Below are 16,513 nucleotides of genomic sequence, written 5' to 3'. Positions count from 1 at the left end.
CATTCGTCATGTGTGAGGGGGAGGAAGGCTGGAGGCAAAGATCAATGGCGTAGTGTTCGGATGCATTCCTGGGGAGCACCTTCATCAATCACGGGCTTGTGTGTGTCCACGTATACGCTCATGGACAGTGTGTTTGCAGACAGGGAGATTGAGAGCGTGGAAGCACTTCCTTATCATCACTTCACAGTTTTATTTCCAGCATGTTCTATGTCACTGTGTGTAAGATGCTGGATTTATTATTATTTTTTTCAGACCTGGATGTACTCCTTGTTGCTGTCCTCTGAAGGCGTCCAGGCGTTGTCCTCGTTGTTGAGGCGGGCCTGCCGGGGCAGCCAGCGGTTGTCGTAGAAGGTTGTCGAGGCGGAGATCTGATCGTCGCTGATCTTCCCCGACTCCATGCCGAGCGCCAGGCTGCAGTGAAACGCTGGTGGGAGAGAGAGAGGAGGAGATGGAGAGAGCAGAGCGTTAACTGGGTGTGCGTGGAAGTGATTGTACAATGGAGATGGATAATAAGCAGCAAGAAAATGAAGGGAGAGAGGAAGGAAAGAGTGGATGACTGAGAGGGAAGATCCAAGCAGAATATTGTACAGTTTGAAGACAGAGACGAAAAAAGTCCATCAAGAGAGAGAAAGGGCAAAGGGAGACAGAGAGCAGCCCAACAGGTAAATCGAGGTGAAGCTAATTTATATTCCAAAAGAAAAATAGTTTCTGAGTCTGCTTCTGAGAAGCCGCACTTCTCTCTTAGAAGGGAGAGCAAAATAGACCGAGGGGTGAGAGGGAGCTCGAGATTTAAAATAGCATTAAAGTAGGTAAAGCTGGAAAGATCGAGAGGGTAAGAGGAGCGAGAGATGAAGAGAGAAAGATGAGTGTCAGTGGAGAAGAAAGGGAGAAAATACAGACGGTAATAACATCAGGCAAACAACCGCACACGCACACGCGCACACACACACACACACACACACACACACACACACACACACACACACACACACACACACACACACACACACACACACACACACACACACACACACACACACACACACACACACACACACACACACACACAGAGTTCTCTGGCACTCACAGTCTCGGACTTCTTTGTGCGTCATGTTGTATCGGGCGGAGAAGCCGTCTTTGGCTACGGCCATGTCGGTGTGGAAGGAGAGGGACAGCAGGCCGGAGGACGACTGGATCTCCGGAGGGATCTTCGTCCCGCAGTACCGACCAATCAGAGGAGACACTGCACCAACACACAAGGACATCACATGAAATACACATCTTTTTCGGTTGATTTCAGGGTTACCGGAGTGCTTTTATTTTGAAAAACTGATTTGCTGCATGTCCTGATTTTGCTATATGCCCCTACACGTGTCCGTGGAATCCAGCTCTATAAATGTTCAGTAGCCAAGCTGCTTCAGTAAGTGTTGTCTAATGAGTCGCAGCATGTTCCCTCCACATTTCTTACTCCCATCATTCCTCTCTCCCCCCTTTTCACTCCTGTCCATCCCTCCATCTGCCATGTGTGTCTCAGCCAAGGCCCAGCAGGAGGACTGGAATCCCTGCCTCTAATGCAAGCTGCACTGGGATCAGCTGCCGACACACACACTTACACACACACTAGTGAGGATTACAGTAGTCTCAAGGGTAGCTCCCTCGCCAGACACCGAATCCTAACCCTTGCGTTTTATTGTCTCCCGTCCCTCTTGCATGCCCGGGGACTCGGCTCACTGGAACTGGGTTACACTTTAATTTCCTCCTAATTCTCAACTTTGAATGGTATAAATTGTTTTCAGCTATCAAAGCTCCCAAATTCGAGGCTATAATTGGAATTTTAAATCCACTCGGATCCCTTTTTAGCAACTGCAAATAGAATAATTAGAGCAAATCCACAGTTCTCCGCTTCATATTCCAAAAAAAAGGGGGAAAGAAAGTCTGCATGAGAGAGAGAGAGGTGGGAAGTGAGCCACTACTAATGTGCTTTTCATCAGCACTACAGCAGCTAACAGCACCCTATGGCGGTCACTTTCAAAGGCCTCGATAATATCCCTTAAATGTTTTTTCCTCTCCATTTCCTGATCTCCACCGATAGGCCACTTTTGCAACGCTCGCCACCTCCTATTGGATACACACAGATATTCATCGTGGCGATCACTCTCACTCGCCCGAGGGAGGAAGGTAGTGCTAGGTGATAAGGAGGGAGGACGGGGGGGGTAGGAAGTGGGGTGATGAAGGGTGTTATTAAGGAGAGGGAAGAGGGGCATGGGAAAGAGCTGCTCCTTAGGGGTGCAGAGGCACTTTCAGCTCACCGTGTGAAATAATATTCCTTCTATGTAATGTGAGGTTTACATCAAAGGGAGCCACGGCTGCACAGGAAATTGAACAGTGGTCTGTAAATGTGTGTGTGTGGGAATGTGGAGGATGTAATGTGTGTGTGTGTTACCCCCAGAAAGTGTGTGTTTCAATGCAATTAACAAAAGAGTATAAAGGCTTTCATCCAGTTTGCTCACCTTGCGGCAGGCCATCCCACACGTCCAGCCAGTCGTATTTGCAGTCGCCCTCTCCAACCAGCAGGGGGTCGTTCTCCAGGTCAAAGGTCAGGAACGTGAGGGTGATGTCCATGTGGGACGGGGCAATGATCATGTACGAGCACTCCAGGTTGTGAGGGTATTTGTCCGGGAAGCCCGGGGAGTCGATCATGCCGGAGGAGCTGGTGAAGTTGCGGAAGCAGAATTCCGACCCTGAAAGGATAAACGGATATTTAGAGAGGAATAAGCAATCGGTCATATTAGGGGAAGATACGGGCGTGAGCAATCGATCACACTCGGATATCTCATCTGACTTGCAGAGGGTGTTGCAGCGAGTCGTTCATCACTGACAGCATGCAGGAGCGTACAGTAGCTGTGCTGAGACACACAAACACAGCGTCTATGATCACCGATGGAGGAGAAAACACACAGTGAGCAAATGCTCAAGTGGGCGTCTCTAACGCCGCAGCCGTGATATGACCAGGCTGATGGCTATTTCTCTCAACTGTATGCCAACAATCAGCACCGCCACTGTAAAGTTTAACCACTTCTGTATTCAAGAACAGTCTGTATGTAAATAGAAACTAATTCACCTTCAGAAAAGTGGTCATTTTATATGATTGACGGCTTTACAGCGCCCTTAAAATATATCTCAACAACACACACTTCTGCAAGGCTAACAAGGAAGTGGACTGAACCCTACTCTGTTCTATATATTCCAAACAAACACACTCTCTTCAACTTAAATTTTTTTGCACACACACACCACAAACGTTGTGTAATGGTTCTAAGTGGGCCCTCTGCGGCGGCTCCTCATCAGCCATGCAGATTTATGCGCTCCGGGCGGCTCACCTTGAGCGGCGGCAGCTGTGTGGCTCAGATCAGCTACCCATCAGCCACTGCTCCGAGCTCCACTGGGGAGCCTGAGTCACGGCCCAGTGTTTATGGACCGGCACATCAATGAGGCTGGGAGGGAGTTCCAGCACACACACAGGCTCATTCACAAACTTCTCTGTCCATTCGCTCTCACCTTCTCTATCTTTGAGTCGGCTATAAACAGTCCGGTCTGTGTGTCTATTTTCAACTTTGCCAGGAGGGCATGTGACAAGACTTCTCATTAGGTCTTGGTTTAACAGCACAGGGCCTGCGGTCGTGCCTTTTTTAAACCAGCTGATGCCCCCCAAATCGCTGCTCATGCTATTTTTGCTGTTAGTGGACACTAGTAGTTTTTTCCCTTTGCCAGTTTAAATCACAACTCATAGAAGACATATTTCCCTTTGCGAAAATGGTCACCAGCCAGCATAATGAAGAAAGTCTGTTCTTGCAGTATTTTCCCACCATTGAGTGTGTTGGGTAGGCAGATAAAAGCCATGTTGAAGAGACTCAGGGGCTTTTTAGGGGAATTCAAACCTGGAAAAAAGTGTGTTTGCATGCAGCAGCTCTGCATTGTCTCACAGGAGTGGCAGGCCGGAATTTGATAATACATATTCATGAAAAGCAGCACAGACATGTTACCAGCGCATTCCTTCTGCAGCATTCCTCCAAGGCACCAGTCCTTATTATCAAACAGCCCTATAAAAGCTGAGGGGTCGACCTGCTGCTCCAGCCCTCCCCTGTCTACACTCGGTTAATGGCAGAGAGCTGACCCCAATCACGATGAGAAAGAAGAAAGAAAACTCAGGAGACCGTGTGTGTCACTCTCGCTTTGTTTTCTGTTCTCTAGCAGCTTCCACTCTCTGTTTCTTCTCGTTGTTTTTATGTATCTTAACGCCTATTGTTTTCCTTGACTCCTGCCTGCAATAATGTGTTTACATCGCCTGTGTTTGTGAATCCGTCTACTTTGCATACATGTTGTTCTGCAGATGTTGACACACAAACGTATGAAACCTTCCCCCGCATGTTAAAAGCAGTACTCAACCTCTTGTGTGTCGACTCCCACACACATACTACAACATCAAAACACGCCGTGGATGATCTACCTTCATGCTAGGAGCCAGGCTGCCTACACAAACACACACACTCAGAGCTGGGCATGTTGAAATACGGTATGGTGGTAATTTTCAGGAAGCTACCGGCGATATCTCCCCATCCCTTCAACTACTGACCTCACTTTCCTGAAGCGATAGCGGTATTTTTGTCTTCTAACTGACTAAAGAGCAGGAATCGGAGTACACGGGAATCCTGTGAATACATCAGAGCAGTAATGTGATTGTGAACAGTAAATAACCAATGCAGTATGCATGAGCCATATGCCATGCAAGTGTGTCTTTGCATGTCTGTTTTTGTGTACACCTTTTTATTTAAGTGTATTTTTCGCCGCCGGCATGTTTTCGTCTCCATGTGTGTGTCTTTCAGTATGTGTGAGACACAGTAACACACTGGCCTTGTTTCTTACTGGGTCACCGTGCAGCAGTATGAAGTCTCACTGCAGAAAACTTCAATCTGAGCACAGCTTGACTCCATCGCTTCAAAACACACCGCTCTGTGATTTTACACACACACGATACAGCCGCTTCATACACTGTGCCTCTCCACGTGCCCACGCTGTGTGCATGTGCCGGGTGATGGCGTGTGCAGCCGTGTTTGCGTATGCATGAGTAGCTTCCGTTCGCGCTCATTAGTTCACAGTGTATGAACTTGCTAAAAACAAGTCCTGGTTACTGCCTCCCTCCGCCAGCCCTCGCCGTACGCAGGCCGTGGTTGGTGCTTTCCTCGCACCGTGAGCTGCCATTTGGCAAGACATGTCTGCTGGCAAAGAAGGGGAGGGCATGGTGTGAGTGTGCATGTGTGTGTGTGTGACTCAGGGGGGCAAGAGGGCGAGTTGCTGGGTAGAAACCACTATATTCTTGCACATGAGTGCCTGATGTAGTAGCAGCTCCACGTGTTGTGTCAGGGCAACCCCTTCCCCCCCTCTCTCCTTCTCTCATCCTTTCCTCCGCTTCCTGTCTTCTCAGCACGTCATGCCGAGTCTGTGTTCATTCACTCTTTTAACTCTTCGTCTCGTCTGCAGTCGCCTCGCTCGTCCTGTCCTCGGCACGCCACTCTGAGGGGCTCACCTCTACGCACATCAAAACACGCCTCACCCTCCAACCTCTCTAACTGCCTGTCTGCGTCTGACATGCATCTGCTCCTCATGTAACACCCACTGGAGCTCACTTTGAGACTTCATTGAAGAAAATCCCTCCTGAGGCATCTTGGGAGGGGTGTGTGTGTGTGTGTGCTAGTGTGTAGTGGAAGAGGCGTGCTACACAGTGGGGTTGGGGTGGAAAACCCACAATAACAACAACACGGCAAAACAAGAAGAAGATCTGAGCGGAGAAAAACACAATTTTGGCGTGCCGCGGCTCGACACTTTTATGGACCCGGAGAGACACCAGTCTGGAGTCTGAAGCATTTGAATTTAGAAAGGAATGCTTCCTCTGAGTTCACACTGTTTGGAGGAATGAAAGCTAAAAATAAAGCTGATATTTGTGTTCACACAGCATCTCTATTACTCCACTGATCAAACAGCTGGTTTATTCACTTTGCTGGTTAATTACTCGAGTGTAATTCCAGCGTTGGGCGATTCTGGCTTTTCAGGCCCATCGTGGCAACACGCCATACAGTAACAGCCGCCATCGATGCAAATGTTGGCATCCAATCAGCGCCATAACATCCGACATACACACGGGGGCCAATGTTGTGACTGGCACTTGGTTGGGGGTTCCTGCCTCAGGACGTGCTCCCACCGTGACCCCGCAGATGCCACGGCAGCGGTCACATCGGGAACCCACCCGAGGGAGGGGGGGCGCTCGGCCATAGTCTTAACTCGGGATTGGCTGCGACATTATCTGCCCCCGCCGCCCTACTGGTGGGCTTAAGGGAACTGGGAAGAAGGGGGCTTTACTGGAAAGTCTTCCCCCTGTAGCCGTGGTAACAGCGTCAGCACCACATGACTGTCTGTAAGTGAAAGTGTGTGTGAGGGATGGATGGGGGGCGGGGGGGTTATAGTCGGGGGCTAAATAAAGGGTTAAGCACGCATGAGTAGGAGTAAAGTAGGCCACAACAATAATAGGGAGGAGTGGAGGGGGGCTCTGACTGACGGCAGGATTAAGGCATACGTGTAGTGTGTGTGTGTGTGTGTGTGTGTGTGTGTGTGTGTGTGTGTGTGTGTGTGTGTGTGTGTGTGTGTGTGGGATGTTGTTTTGGGGCAAACGCTCGCCCTGGCTCCCCCCTCAGGAGGTGCACTGAAGGGGAGGGGTATCAGGACGTACAGTCAAAGGTCGACTCCGGCTGCTCCTCGCTGGAAATAATTAGCTTTCATGCACTGTACCCCATTACACACACACACACACACACACACACACACACACACACACACACACACACACACACACACACACACACACACACACACACACACACACACACACACACACACACACACACACACACACACACACGTTGACACAAACAGATTGCTTGTCCAATTCGAACAAAACCCTGGAGTTGTTACAGTCAGCAGTGCTTATGTAATAGGGTTCAATGAACAAAACAAAAACAAGCGGCAGTATCATTAGTTCATAGAACAGAAAACAGGCCCTAGATCTATCACTCACACACTCACACACACTCACAAACTAACACACAGCCAGAAGCAGACACACACTGTCTGACTTCTAGACACAGCGTAGTGGGGTCAGTCTGGACTGTCTGTTTAATATAAGACGGAAACTGACACAAACACACACACACATTTCCCAGCTGTGCCCAAGGATTCCTATCTCTGCGAGGACGCGCCCTTTAAAAACACACACGACCTATAAACACACACCCGCTTTACCAGAAGTGTTTCTAATCCAGTGCAATCTAGGCTTCAAACATGGGAAAGGACAGTGAGTGAAAGTCTTCCAAAGCTAATTGCAGGTACACAAAATGAAACTAAACTGCGTTAACGAGGGTTAAAAGTGATGGCGGTGCAATTACTTCCCGTCTGGTAAGTAAACGCATCTCAGGCGGGATCTCTGCGTTCAGAAGTTGAGAGCTGTGTTTAGTGGAAACCCGCGGTCCAAAAAGACAAACAGCTCTGATGAGAAACCGTGGAAACGCCGCAATTAACAGATGGCCTCAATCACGCATCCCGAATACATATTCACTCCTGCTACGTCGGTCTGTCTCCCCTCACCCCAATCATTTCCCTCCTGCGTCTGTCTCTCCCTCCACACACACGCACACGCACGTGCATCTATCACTCCGCCCACACACCAATACATACAGACATCTCACACAACAAGCTGAGTGGAACCACCCACACATGCAGCGAGCAGACACCTACATGTGCTCACACACTGACACAATCTCTTATCCCCCCCCCCGAATTTATACCGGGATCTTGTTAAAGCCATGGCAACTGCATCCCCCATACACCAGGCTTCAATCCAGCCGGGTATGTGTGTGTGATACAGATGCAATCTACACTGTTACAGTGACGGGGTTCGAGCTGGTGGCCTTGGTAACGGAGCTGAACTGAACGTCAAATCTGGGTCACGTTCGGTTCACACAAAAACGGAGATGTTTTTCCGAGGTGGGAGGGGGTTACTCAACGCTATTTTGGGGCTTTCACTTTCTTCAATGGGTTCACCTGAGAATGTGGATACAGTGAATGGTGGCTCATGCAGCTAACACAATCAGCTGGTGACTCCTGGACATAAATCTGTTAACTGCCTCAAGGCTGCCTGACCATTTCACCTGTCCTTGTACTACACACAAATAAACTTCCCACTAAAATCTCACCTGCAGTGCGCTTCCACGACCTCTGGAAAATTCCATTTCGCCACACACTCATCCCCATCAATCTCCTCTCCACCGCCTCCACTCGTAAACCTTTAACCTTAAGTCCAACTTTAACTTGCCTTGGAGCTCTCTCCATCACCCCCCCCCCCCCCCCCCATCTCCCCAGAGGAAGCGGATCCTACTCCAATTAAGCAGGCATTCCTCACATGCTTTCAGGCGGCTGGAAAGTCGTTTTTCTCCCCTCTCTTAAACTGTTGTCTACATGCACGGCTGCCGCTGCTGATGTAAATTGTTTTAAGAGTGTCGGGGTGAACGATCACAAGATTCGGGCCATTAACAAAGACAAAATCATTAACTTGAGTTTCAATGCACAGCGGAGTCTTTATATTGGGTTCAGAGTGTGGAAAAGTTCAGACTCATGTTTCCCACAACATTTAAATACCTTGATATTACTTTGAAGACATTGAGACAGATTGTACGCCATGAGCGGCGGAGCCTGGTTTCTGTCTCTATAGAAAGCAACATAAATCAGATGCTATCCTTTGAGTTTCAAACTTCACATCAGTACTATGTAAAACTGATAAAAGACTGTATTAAATCAAAGTGTAGGAACATCAGAAGAGTCAGAAACACTTTGCTCGCTGCGGAGTATCAAACATGAAATCCTACTCTTGTTTATTTATTGAAAGATTTGACCAAAAAGAGTCTTCTTCAATTGTTTCCAGACAGAGAAGATTCAAACAGATCACTCTATTGTTTGAAATGTTCTTTGTGTTACTGCTACTTTCATATTCTCAACAGCCAATCGTGTTTCAGGTCCACCACTCACCTGTTTTGAAGACCTCGTAGCGCAGAGAGAAGCCCGCCCCCTGGTGAGCGTAGTCCGAGACGAATCGGATCTGCAGGGAGGATCCGGACGAGATGATGGGTGCCGGGGCGATGTTGCTGCAGTGCCGACCCAGAACATCGGAATTTTCTGAAGTCCCGTCACGGATCTCGATGAAGTCGTACCTGATGAAAAAACAAAAAGCCAGATTATTTCCTGTCCCTTAAAAAAAAGTTCAGCTTGCATTGAGCTTGGAAGGAATTAAGGAGATAGACGGAGGGTGGCAATGTGAGGATAAACATAGAGGGCTAAGCTAATAAAACACAGACAGGTGTGCACCTATTAAGCCTCAGGTCAGGATACACAGCGTCCAAGCCGAGCATTAAGGGACACAACATACCACTAAGACACAAGTAAATATATCTTCCACTGACTTCAGTTAAAGATGTTCACCTTACTTGAAGTCTTTCCCCTCATCTGCAATCAATAAAGCTCAGGAAAACACATGCAGATCCCTTTTACATCCACACATCTTGGTTCAAAAGGGAGGAAGAATGCTCGATACTTGAATGGATTCATTAAGGAAAGTGTGAAAATAAGACAGTTCATGAAAGAATAAACCGCCTTGGACAGAGGACAGGTGACGACACAGGGAGTGTTAGCAGCCTAAGAAGATGATTTAAGATAAATAAATGTGGGGCGTTTGCTTTTAGCTTCCACATGCTTGCACACTCAGCTCATTATAACCTTTGACTAGCCAGCTGACCCTGAACGATGAAGCAAATTCTTCACTGTCAGCTCAGTGTGCTTGTGTGTGTGTGTGTGTGTGTGTGTGAGTGGTTTTATGAGAGAGAGGCTGAGGAAGCCCACCTGGCTGATCCTGAAATAGCTTGTGTGTCATCCCTCTAACATTATTAACATAGCATATGCATCACATGACACTGTTGCGAGCTTAAATATATCTTTTTATGTCCATATAAAGTACAGAGAAAGAGGGAAAGACCGGTGAATATAGTTGTAAACGGTTATTTACTATAAAACACAGTCCTTCTGTGCATTACCTCTTGTAATTTGCACCACTGCACTGTTGATATGATTAAGAGAGGCAGCCGGAGAACCCCAGGGTTTAAAAGGTAATCATTTGGGGTTGTGTGACTATATTGGAAGGTGTGGAAAACTCCTTAATTTCTGTTTGTGCGCTCCAGTGCCGCTTTAAGTGAGTTAATCCTAAACTGGCAATTATACTAAAGGTAATCGTCACTCTTCCACCTCCATTTTCAGCCAAACATGCGTGTTATTGTATTTGGAGACGCGCAACTGTGAAACGTTTCCTTGTAATTTTGCTCTCCATAATATTTATCCCAGTCTGTTCCTCTCTACAGTGCTCCTCTAAGTGTCTCCTCACCCCCCATATTGTGATTCCCTGCGTAACTAACTGCATCGCCACACGAGCCCCGCAGCTACACGGAGCACGCCCTCCCGTCACACACACTCATGCAAACACACTCGTCTCAATTAGTTCCTATGACGAAGCCGTCAGAAAGACAACGGGCCCGCTCTGTTGTTTCGCTAATTACTGTGATGGGTGCTTTGAAGCTGCAGACGTCTCTGAGTTTTTCAGACACTTTTTAAACACCGCATCTTTGCTAATATTCTAAACAGGAAACAAACTCAGACTGAAAGTATTAAGCAAAGCTGAGAGGTAGCAATCAGCTCTAGGCTGTGTTCCTTTATGGCATCTGAAGCACTAAGACTGCCTTTGTACTGCGGCTTGGAAATAAAACGTGGATTAAGGAGAGTCAGTAAGCCTCTTTTTTGGCTATCTCACTCCTGCAGTATGTTGATTCCTACACAGAGCATTGAAGCTAAGACTGCTGATGGGGGGATAATCCCAGCCAATTTAATCTGGGTCAAAGTGGCACATGCACAGGTAAGGATCAAAGTATGGAAATACTGCAACACGACTGTCATGTCTCCACAACACTGTTGGCCATATGCAAGATCATTGGGCAGTTATGGAAGTCTGACGCAGGGACACTCAACCTGCAGTGCCCAGGGACGACTTTTGCAAACTACAGTTTATAAATAAGCATCAGATGGAATGAAAGCAAAAATTGGCCTTTTTTTATTAATTATTTCAGACTTGTACCTTTGTTCTTGGGCCCTGAAGATCCTCTCATGGCACTTTTTTGGATAAACAAGCTCTATTGGCTTTTTAAAAATGATTTGTATGCACTTGAGCACCTTATTTACATCAAAAGGTAAACAAAAATACCATAGTAGATACATTTATTGTCATGCAGCACCCTCTCGCAGGCCTGTTTGCCCCACAAGCTGTAAGTTCAGTCTAAAGAGAGGTGGTATGGAGTTGGATTGGGACCTGCAGGATCCTTCATTTTTGACTAAAAGTCGGGATATTTATCTGCCTCTGCTGGTGCAGCAATGCAATCTCTCAGCCCCCCCCTTGGGGCTCTCCACTGTATGGAAGTGCAATACTAAATCGCAGGAGTGCTCTTTCACAGTTTCACATTATATCTGTGCATCAGCATGGACGAATGTCGGTGAATTATTCAGGGACAGATGACATTTCTCTCTAAAGGAGACTTTGTGCTGAGACATGTGATTTTCAGTGTGGCGGTTTAAGCAAATCTGCACAGAAGTTGCATTTGTGCGGGTGAGTAAAGAAGTGCGATTCTCTTAAGGACGTCTTGGTTGTAATCCTGCTTTACGGAGGCGATCGGGGAAGGCTTTAGCTGCAAGCTCCCACGGTGAGCCTGTAAGAGCCACGGCTATCCCTAAGTACGCCTGCTTAGGGCTGTAACTGACACATGCTTAGGGAAAACACACACACTCAAACAAGTGCCAACAAACACACACATGGAGACAGAGAGACGTGTGCACGCGCAGATGTGGACAAACACAGGCGCGCGCACACACTCGTCACAAACAGAGGATAAAAGGCCTGCGAAAGAGCTGAGAGCCTAATTAGGTTTTAATTGATTTTGGAGTGGGTCTCTCTCCGTCTGTCTCGCTCTCTCCTGTCGTGGATTAGCATCAGCGAGTGAGTGTTCCTCAGATGTGATTATTGACCCTGCTCGCTCAGCCTCTCCCCGGGCTCTGATGAATACATGCATGAGGCCCCTGACGTGTGAGAGCCCCATGTCTGTCTCTCTCAAACACTTGAACGCATTCCCCGACACACACATATATAAAACACACACACATTACGCCCCACATCCAGATTCCATTAGGGTGGTTGTTTTGCTCCAAACCCGGCCTCATGTCTGACACCACCCGTCCCCCCGTCTGGCTGTGTTTAGGGAGCCATTACGGGGGCACCGTTTTGAACCCTCCCCTCATTTCTCCCTGGGAAGATAGCCGGAGCAGAGGGAGAGGGGTTAAGGAAACTAAAAACCCTTAAGGGCCAGTAATTCTGCACCAGTCCAGACATGTCTTCTCATCCTCTGCTCTCATATATCACTCCGCCTGTACACCACAACAGCTAATTGCCTTTCACACCTTTGCTGTTTGTTCAGGATAGAGATGTTCCCCGCAGGCTCAGGCACCTCAGTGTAGAACAACATAACATACACAGTGTATTCACAGGGCTCTCAACTTGACTTTTATAGCATTTAGGGCTCTTCATCTTACTCAGGAATGTCAAAATCTGCAGAAATTCTCACTTAACTACCTGTTAGTGAAAGAAATAGCGTGGGATCTTGCTTATTATTTACTTTACACAAAGCATTCACTGGGAGCGTCAAAATTACACAAAAGATTAACACGTAATTTGCTGCGGGCGCGTCATGGTCGTCTGATTTATTTTGTTTATGCCTGTAAAAGAGCAACAGCTGTTTGGGAACATCAGCAAACCAAACTTGGCTGCGCTCACACTCTCGGGGCCTTCAGTTGAAATGATTTTCCCTCTCTGCTGCATTGTATTTCCAGCCTTTTTTCCCCTCTCAGAGCACGGAAACCCACCAGATCACGATCGGGTAAACAACGAAGAGACGTCTGTCGCTTCCTTCTTCTCCCTCTCTGCTGGAGCTGAAATTAAGGAAGGCGGAGGGTGGTACAGTAGACACATGCCCAGCTACACAAGTGTCTACACACTCGCTCCTCCCGCCTCTCAAAAGGGACTCTAATAAACCATAAGTGCCTCTGAAATATTAACTAGATGCTGCGAGCGAAATCCCTGCAGATCCACAGGGCCTGCCATCTTCAATCTAGCCCCAAAAACAAATAGCACTCCTCTTCCTTGTGCGCTCCTGCCTCACCTCCCTCCCTCTCCTGCTGTCCATCACAGACTGATACTTACACATGACCGGGGCAAACCGCCGACCACAGGCCGTCTGCGCTCGGCCCCAGACCTTCTAGTGCGCCATCGATCTGAAACATCAGACTATAACTGCGTCTGAGCAAACATCAGCAGGTATTTAGATCTTCCAATGCTGCGTTTGCATTCATCCAGACACAGTTCCTATAAAGAATCCCATCTTTGACTTCATACAGCGATGACCGGACACTGATGACCGTGATCTTGTCCTAAACGCAGACCAAGCGCCAGATATTGACGCATCAGAACCTGAACAACTCCCTTTAGTCGTGACCTCTAGCCACTCAACTGTCTCTCCTTTCATCCCTGACCATCACCCTCCTCCTGCTCTTCGTCTCCCTCCATCCTTGCCCCTGGCCCTTGCTGATCATCTATGGATTTCCCATTACAAGCGGAATACAGACATTGATCCCACACCTCTCTGCGCCCCCTTTGGGTATTAGTAAGAGGGTGATATCATGCACACACACACACATATGGAAACACACCAAGGGAGTTGCCACCATGTGTCGGTGAAGCTCCTTGCTGTGTGTCACGGGCCGAAGGATTTACAGCTTTGTGCGTGAAGTTACATAAAGTTATATCATCAAATCCCCCCCCCCCCGCCCTCAGGCTGCAGTCAATAACAAATAACTGAATAAGAGTGAGGAAATAAAAACCACATAGGTGGAAGAAATGGATCTTCTGGGCTGCCTTCGGTTTTATGACCCGCGTCTGTGTTTCAAGTGTGTAGAAATAAAACGCTCCGTCCTCAGGCTATAGGGGAGAGGGAGAATGAAAGCACAAAAGGTAGGAAAGAGAGGGAGAATCTCCAGCTCTCCTCAGCTCCTGGTATATCACTAGGTAGCATCCTGGGGCTCGGTGATGGCAGATTGCATTAGAGATATGGGCCTGATATTTCATCTAGCCTTTATTACATTTAGTTCACATCAATCGGCTGGCAACCTGGAGGTAAGAGCTATTTGGCACGCGGTCGGACTCCCCCTGAAATGAAATCCTGAATTAAAGTGCCACCTCAGACACGGAGCGCCTGCATAGAGCCCAGGATTTGATTGCTGCAGCAGAGCCGCGGCGCACCGTCCGATTGCTGACTGTTTGAACCCACGGAGGGAAAATCTCCAGCTGGCTAGGGATATTAGCCACAACTCCGAGCCCTTGCCTGGGCTGACCAAGCACTTTTCTAGTTTTTATAAGGGCCTAAGTGTCTACGTGCATGTGTTCTGAAGCGAAACCACTGGAAACATGTGTCCTTCAACAATCTTTGTGACCGTAGCACTGTGTATTTTCCACGATCAGCAGTACAGGAAACGTAGCTCTGCAGGTAACACACGGCTCGAGTTTCTCTGTAATCCCAGCTGTCATGCAGATTTTCAGCCTTGACCAAGATGGTGAGCCTTCCACCCCTGCAGCCTCCCCCAACCCTCGCAGAGGACCGTGAAAACATGCAGAAATCTCAGCTCCCTCACACAGCCGTGGCTAATCATACAGGCAAGAAGAGGAAGCTACCCGTAACGGTGCTACAAGGCTCGATCAATCCTGGTAAAAAGCATAGCGCAGGACACAGAGGGCAGGAGTATCGAGCTGTACTTTGACTTTTTCCACTTATTTCTGCTGCGCCCCAAAGGGAAATGCCTCCTCCATGAAACACAGAAGGGCAAACACATTAGTGTTCGAGGTTATGCATAAATAAATGTAGCCGTGATCCGTTCTCCCTCTAATGGGCCTTCAGAACGTGGGTTATCACTAGGAGAAGGGATGGGTAGATGGATGTAGAGTAGAGGGAAGAGGAGCAATATTGGCTCACATGCTTGCAGAGTTACTCACACGCCTTTGTACCACCCACGCTCAACGACTCTGCAACACACACTCATACGAAGGCAGATTGGGTGGGAGTGTGTGTTAGAGGGCAGTCAAAGGCCTCAGTTCCTCCAGGCAAGTGTAAAAAAAACATCGCAATAAAAGCGTCTGTGGAGAGGAGAAAATAGGAGCCATTTCAGTTTCTCCTCCTCCTCCCTCGGCCTCCGACTGCCCCGCACGCCTTGGGCTGTGAGAAAGAGCTCGACACACTGCTTATCAACAGCTGAGCCTCTCCATACAGCGGGGAAGTCCAGTGTGCTGCCGTGTTGAAACTGCGACGCTGGTGTAAAAGCGTTTATTACTGAGAACCGTATTGAGAGGGGAGATAATTATGCAACGTTTTGACAAAAGCAACAGGAGACACAAAGCGGAGACATCAAAATAACATTCCCCGGCTCGATGCGACAAGACACAACCGTGTGAATAGAATCGACAATCATTAGAAAACCCTTTCACTGACGCCGCCATTGATGCACTGTGAAAGTTTCTTCTTCTAGTGGCCAGACAAAGTGCTTTGTCAGTGAACAATGCAAAAACACTTGTGTAGGATGTTTAATTCTTCAATTTACACAGAGAAGAAAGGACCTGGGGATAAAATAGTCGTAATTGCAGCGACCAAATCTTCCCTGTGTTCACTTTAAACAGACGAAGAAGTCTCAAAGTGGGGGAATTTTGTAACATTCCCGCTGACTCGGTTGTTTAAAAGTGGATTAAACAGAGGAGACTTCGACTTCTTCCTCATTCTGCTGAGGTCAAAGACAATAGAAGACCACATGATTTGGATTATGCATGTCTCTGAGAAAGGAAACTGACGAACAGCTGGGATGAATTCTTTTCGGCTGCTTCCTTTCTGTGTTTATTCCTGCTCTGCCTTTCACCTTCCAAAAATTCACGATTTATTTCTTTCATCCTGTCCAGTCTTTCTGATACAGTTCTGATAAAGGCAGAGGACAAAAGCAGAAGGTATGAGATCACCAATTGAAGAAACACATGGACTAATTATGAATCACTCTTTCCATTCTGTTTATTTTGATGAGCTTTGCTTGTCTGTGGAAGTGGAAACTTATAGGAGCACATTTCTGCTTGTTTTTTACTGTGGGGGCTCTGTGCAGCTGACGTTCCCTTGAGCAAGGAATTTAAGGCTGTTGTTTGCTCCACAGAAGCCCTTAAAAAGGTCAATACTGAGAGTGTGTG

At 47.7% G+C, this 16,513-nt stretch overlaps 1 protein-coding gene across 3 annotated transcripts in view; it reads right to left on the bottom strand.

The window, feature by feature from the left end:
• nrp2a (neuropilin 2a) overlaps positions 1-16,513 on the bottom strand; it is a 51,512-nt gene that overhangs the window by 26,006 nt on the left and 8,993 nt on the right. For all 3 annotated transcript variants that reach the window (XM_063877993.1, XM_063877994.1, XM_063877996.1), the window contains exons 3-6: positions 9,130-9,311; positions 2,511-2,741; positions 1,088-1,243; positions 255-424 (exon numbers count right to left, since the gene is read on the bottom strand). In XM_063877993.1, coding sequence (XP_063734063.1) covers positions 255-424; positions 1,088-1,243; positions 2,511-2,741; positions 9,130-9,311 — 739 coding nt within the window. The remainder of the gene's footprint in view (positions 1-254; positions 425-1,087; positions 1,244-2,510; positions 2,742-9,129; positions 9,312-16,513) is intronic.

The sequence above is a fragment of the Eleginops maclovinus genome, chromosome 24 (assembly GCF_036324505.1).
Source record: "Eleginops maclovinus isolate JMC-PN-2008 ecotype Puerto Natales chromosome 24, JC_Emac_rtc_rv5, whole genome shotgun sequence".
Lineage (NCBI taxonomy): Eukaryota > Metazoa > Chordata > Actinopteri > Perciformes > Eleginopidae > Eleginops > Eleginops maclovinus.
Note: the sequence above shows the minus strand (reverse complement) of the source record. Positions and strands in the feature narration are given on the sequence as shown.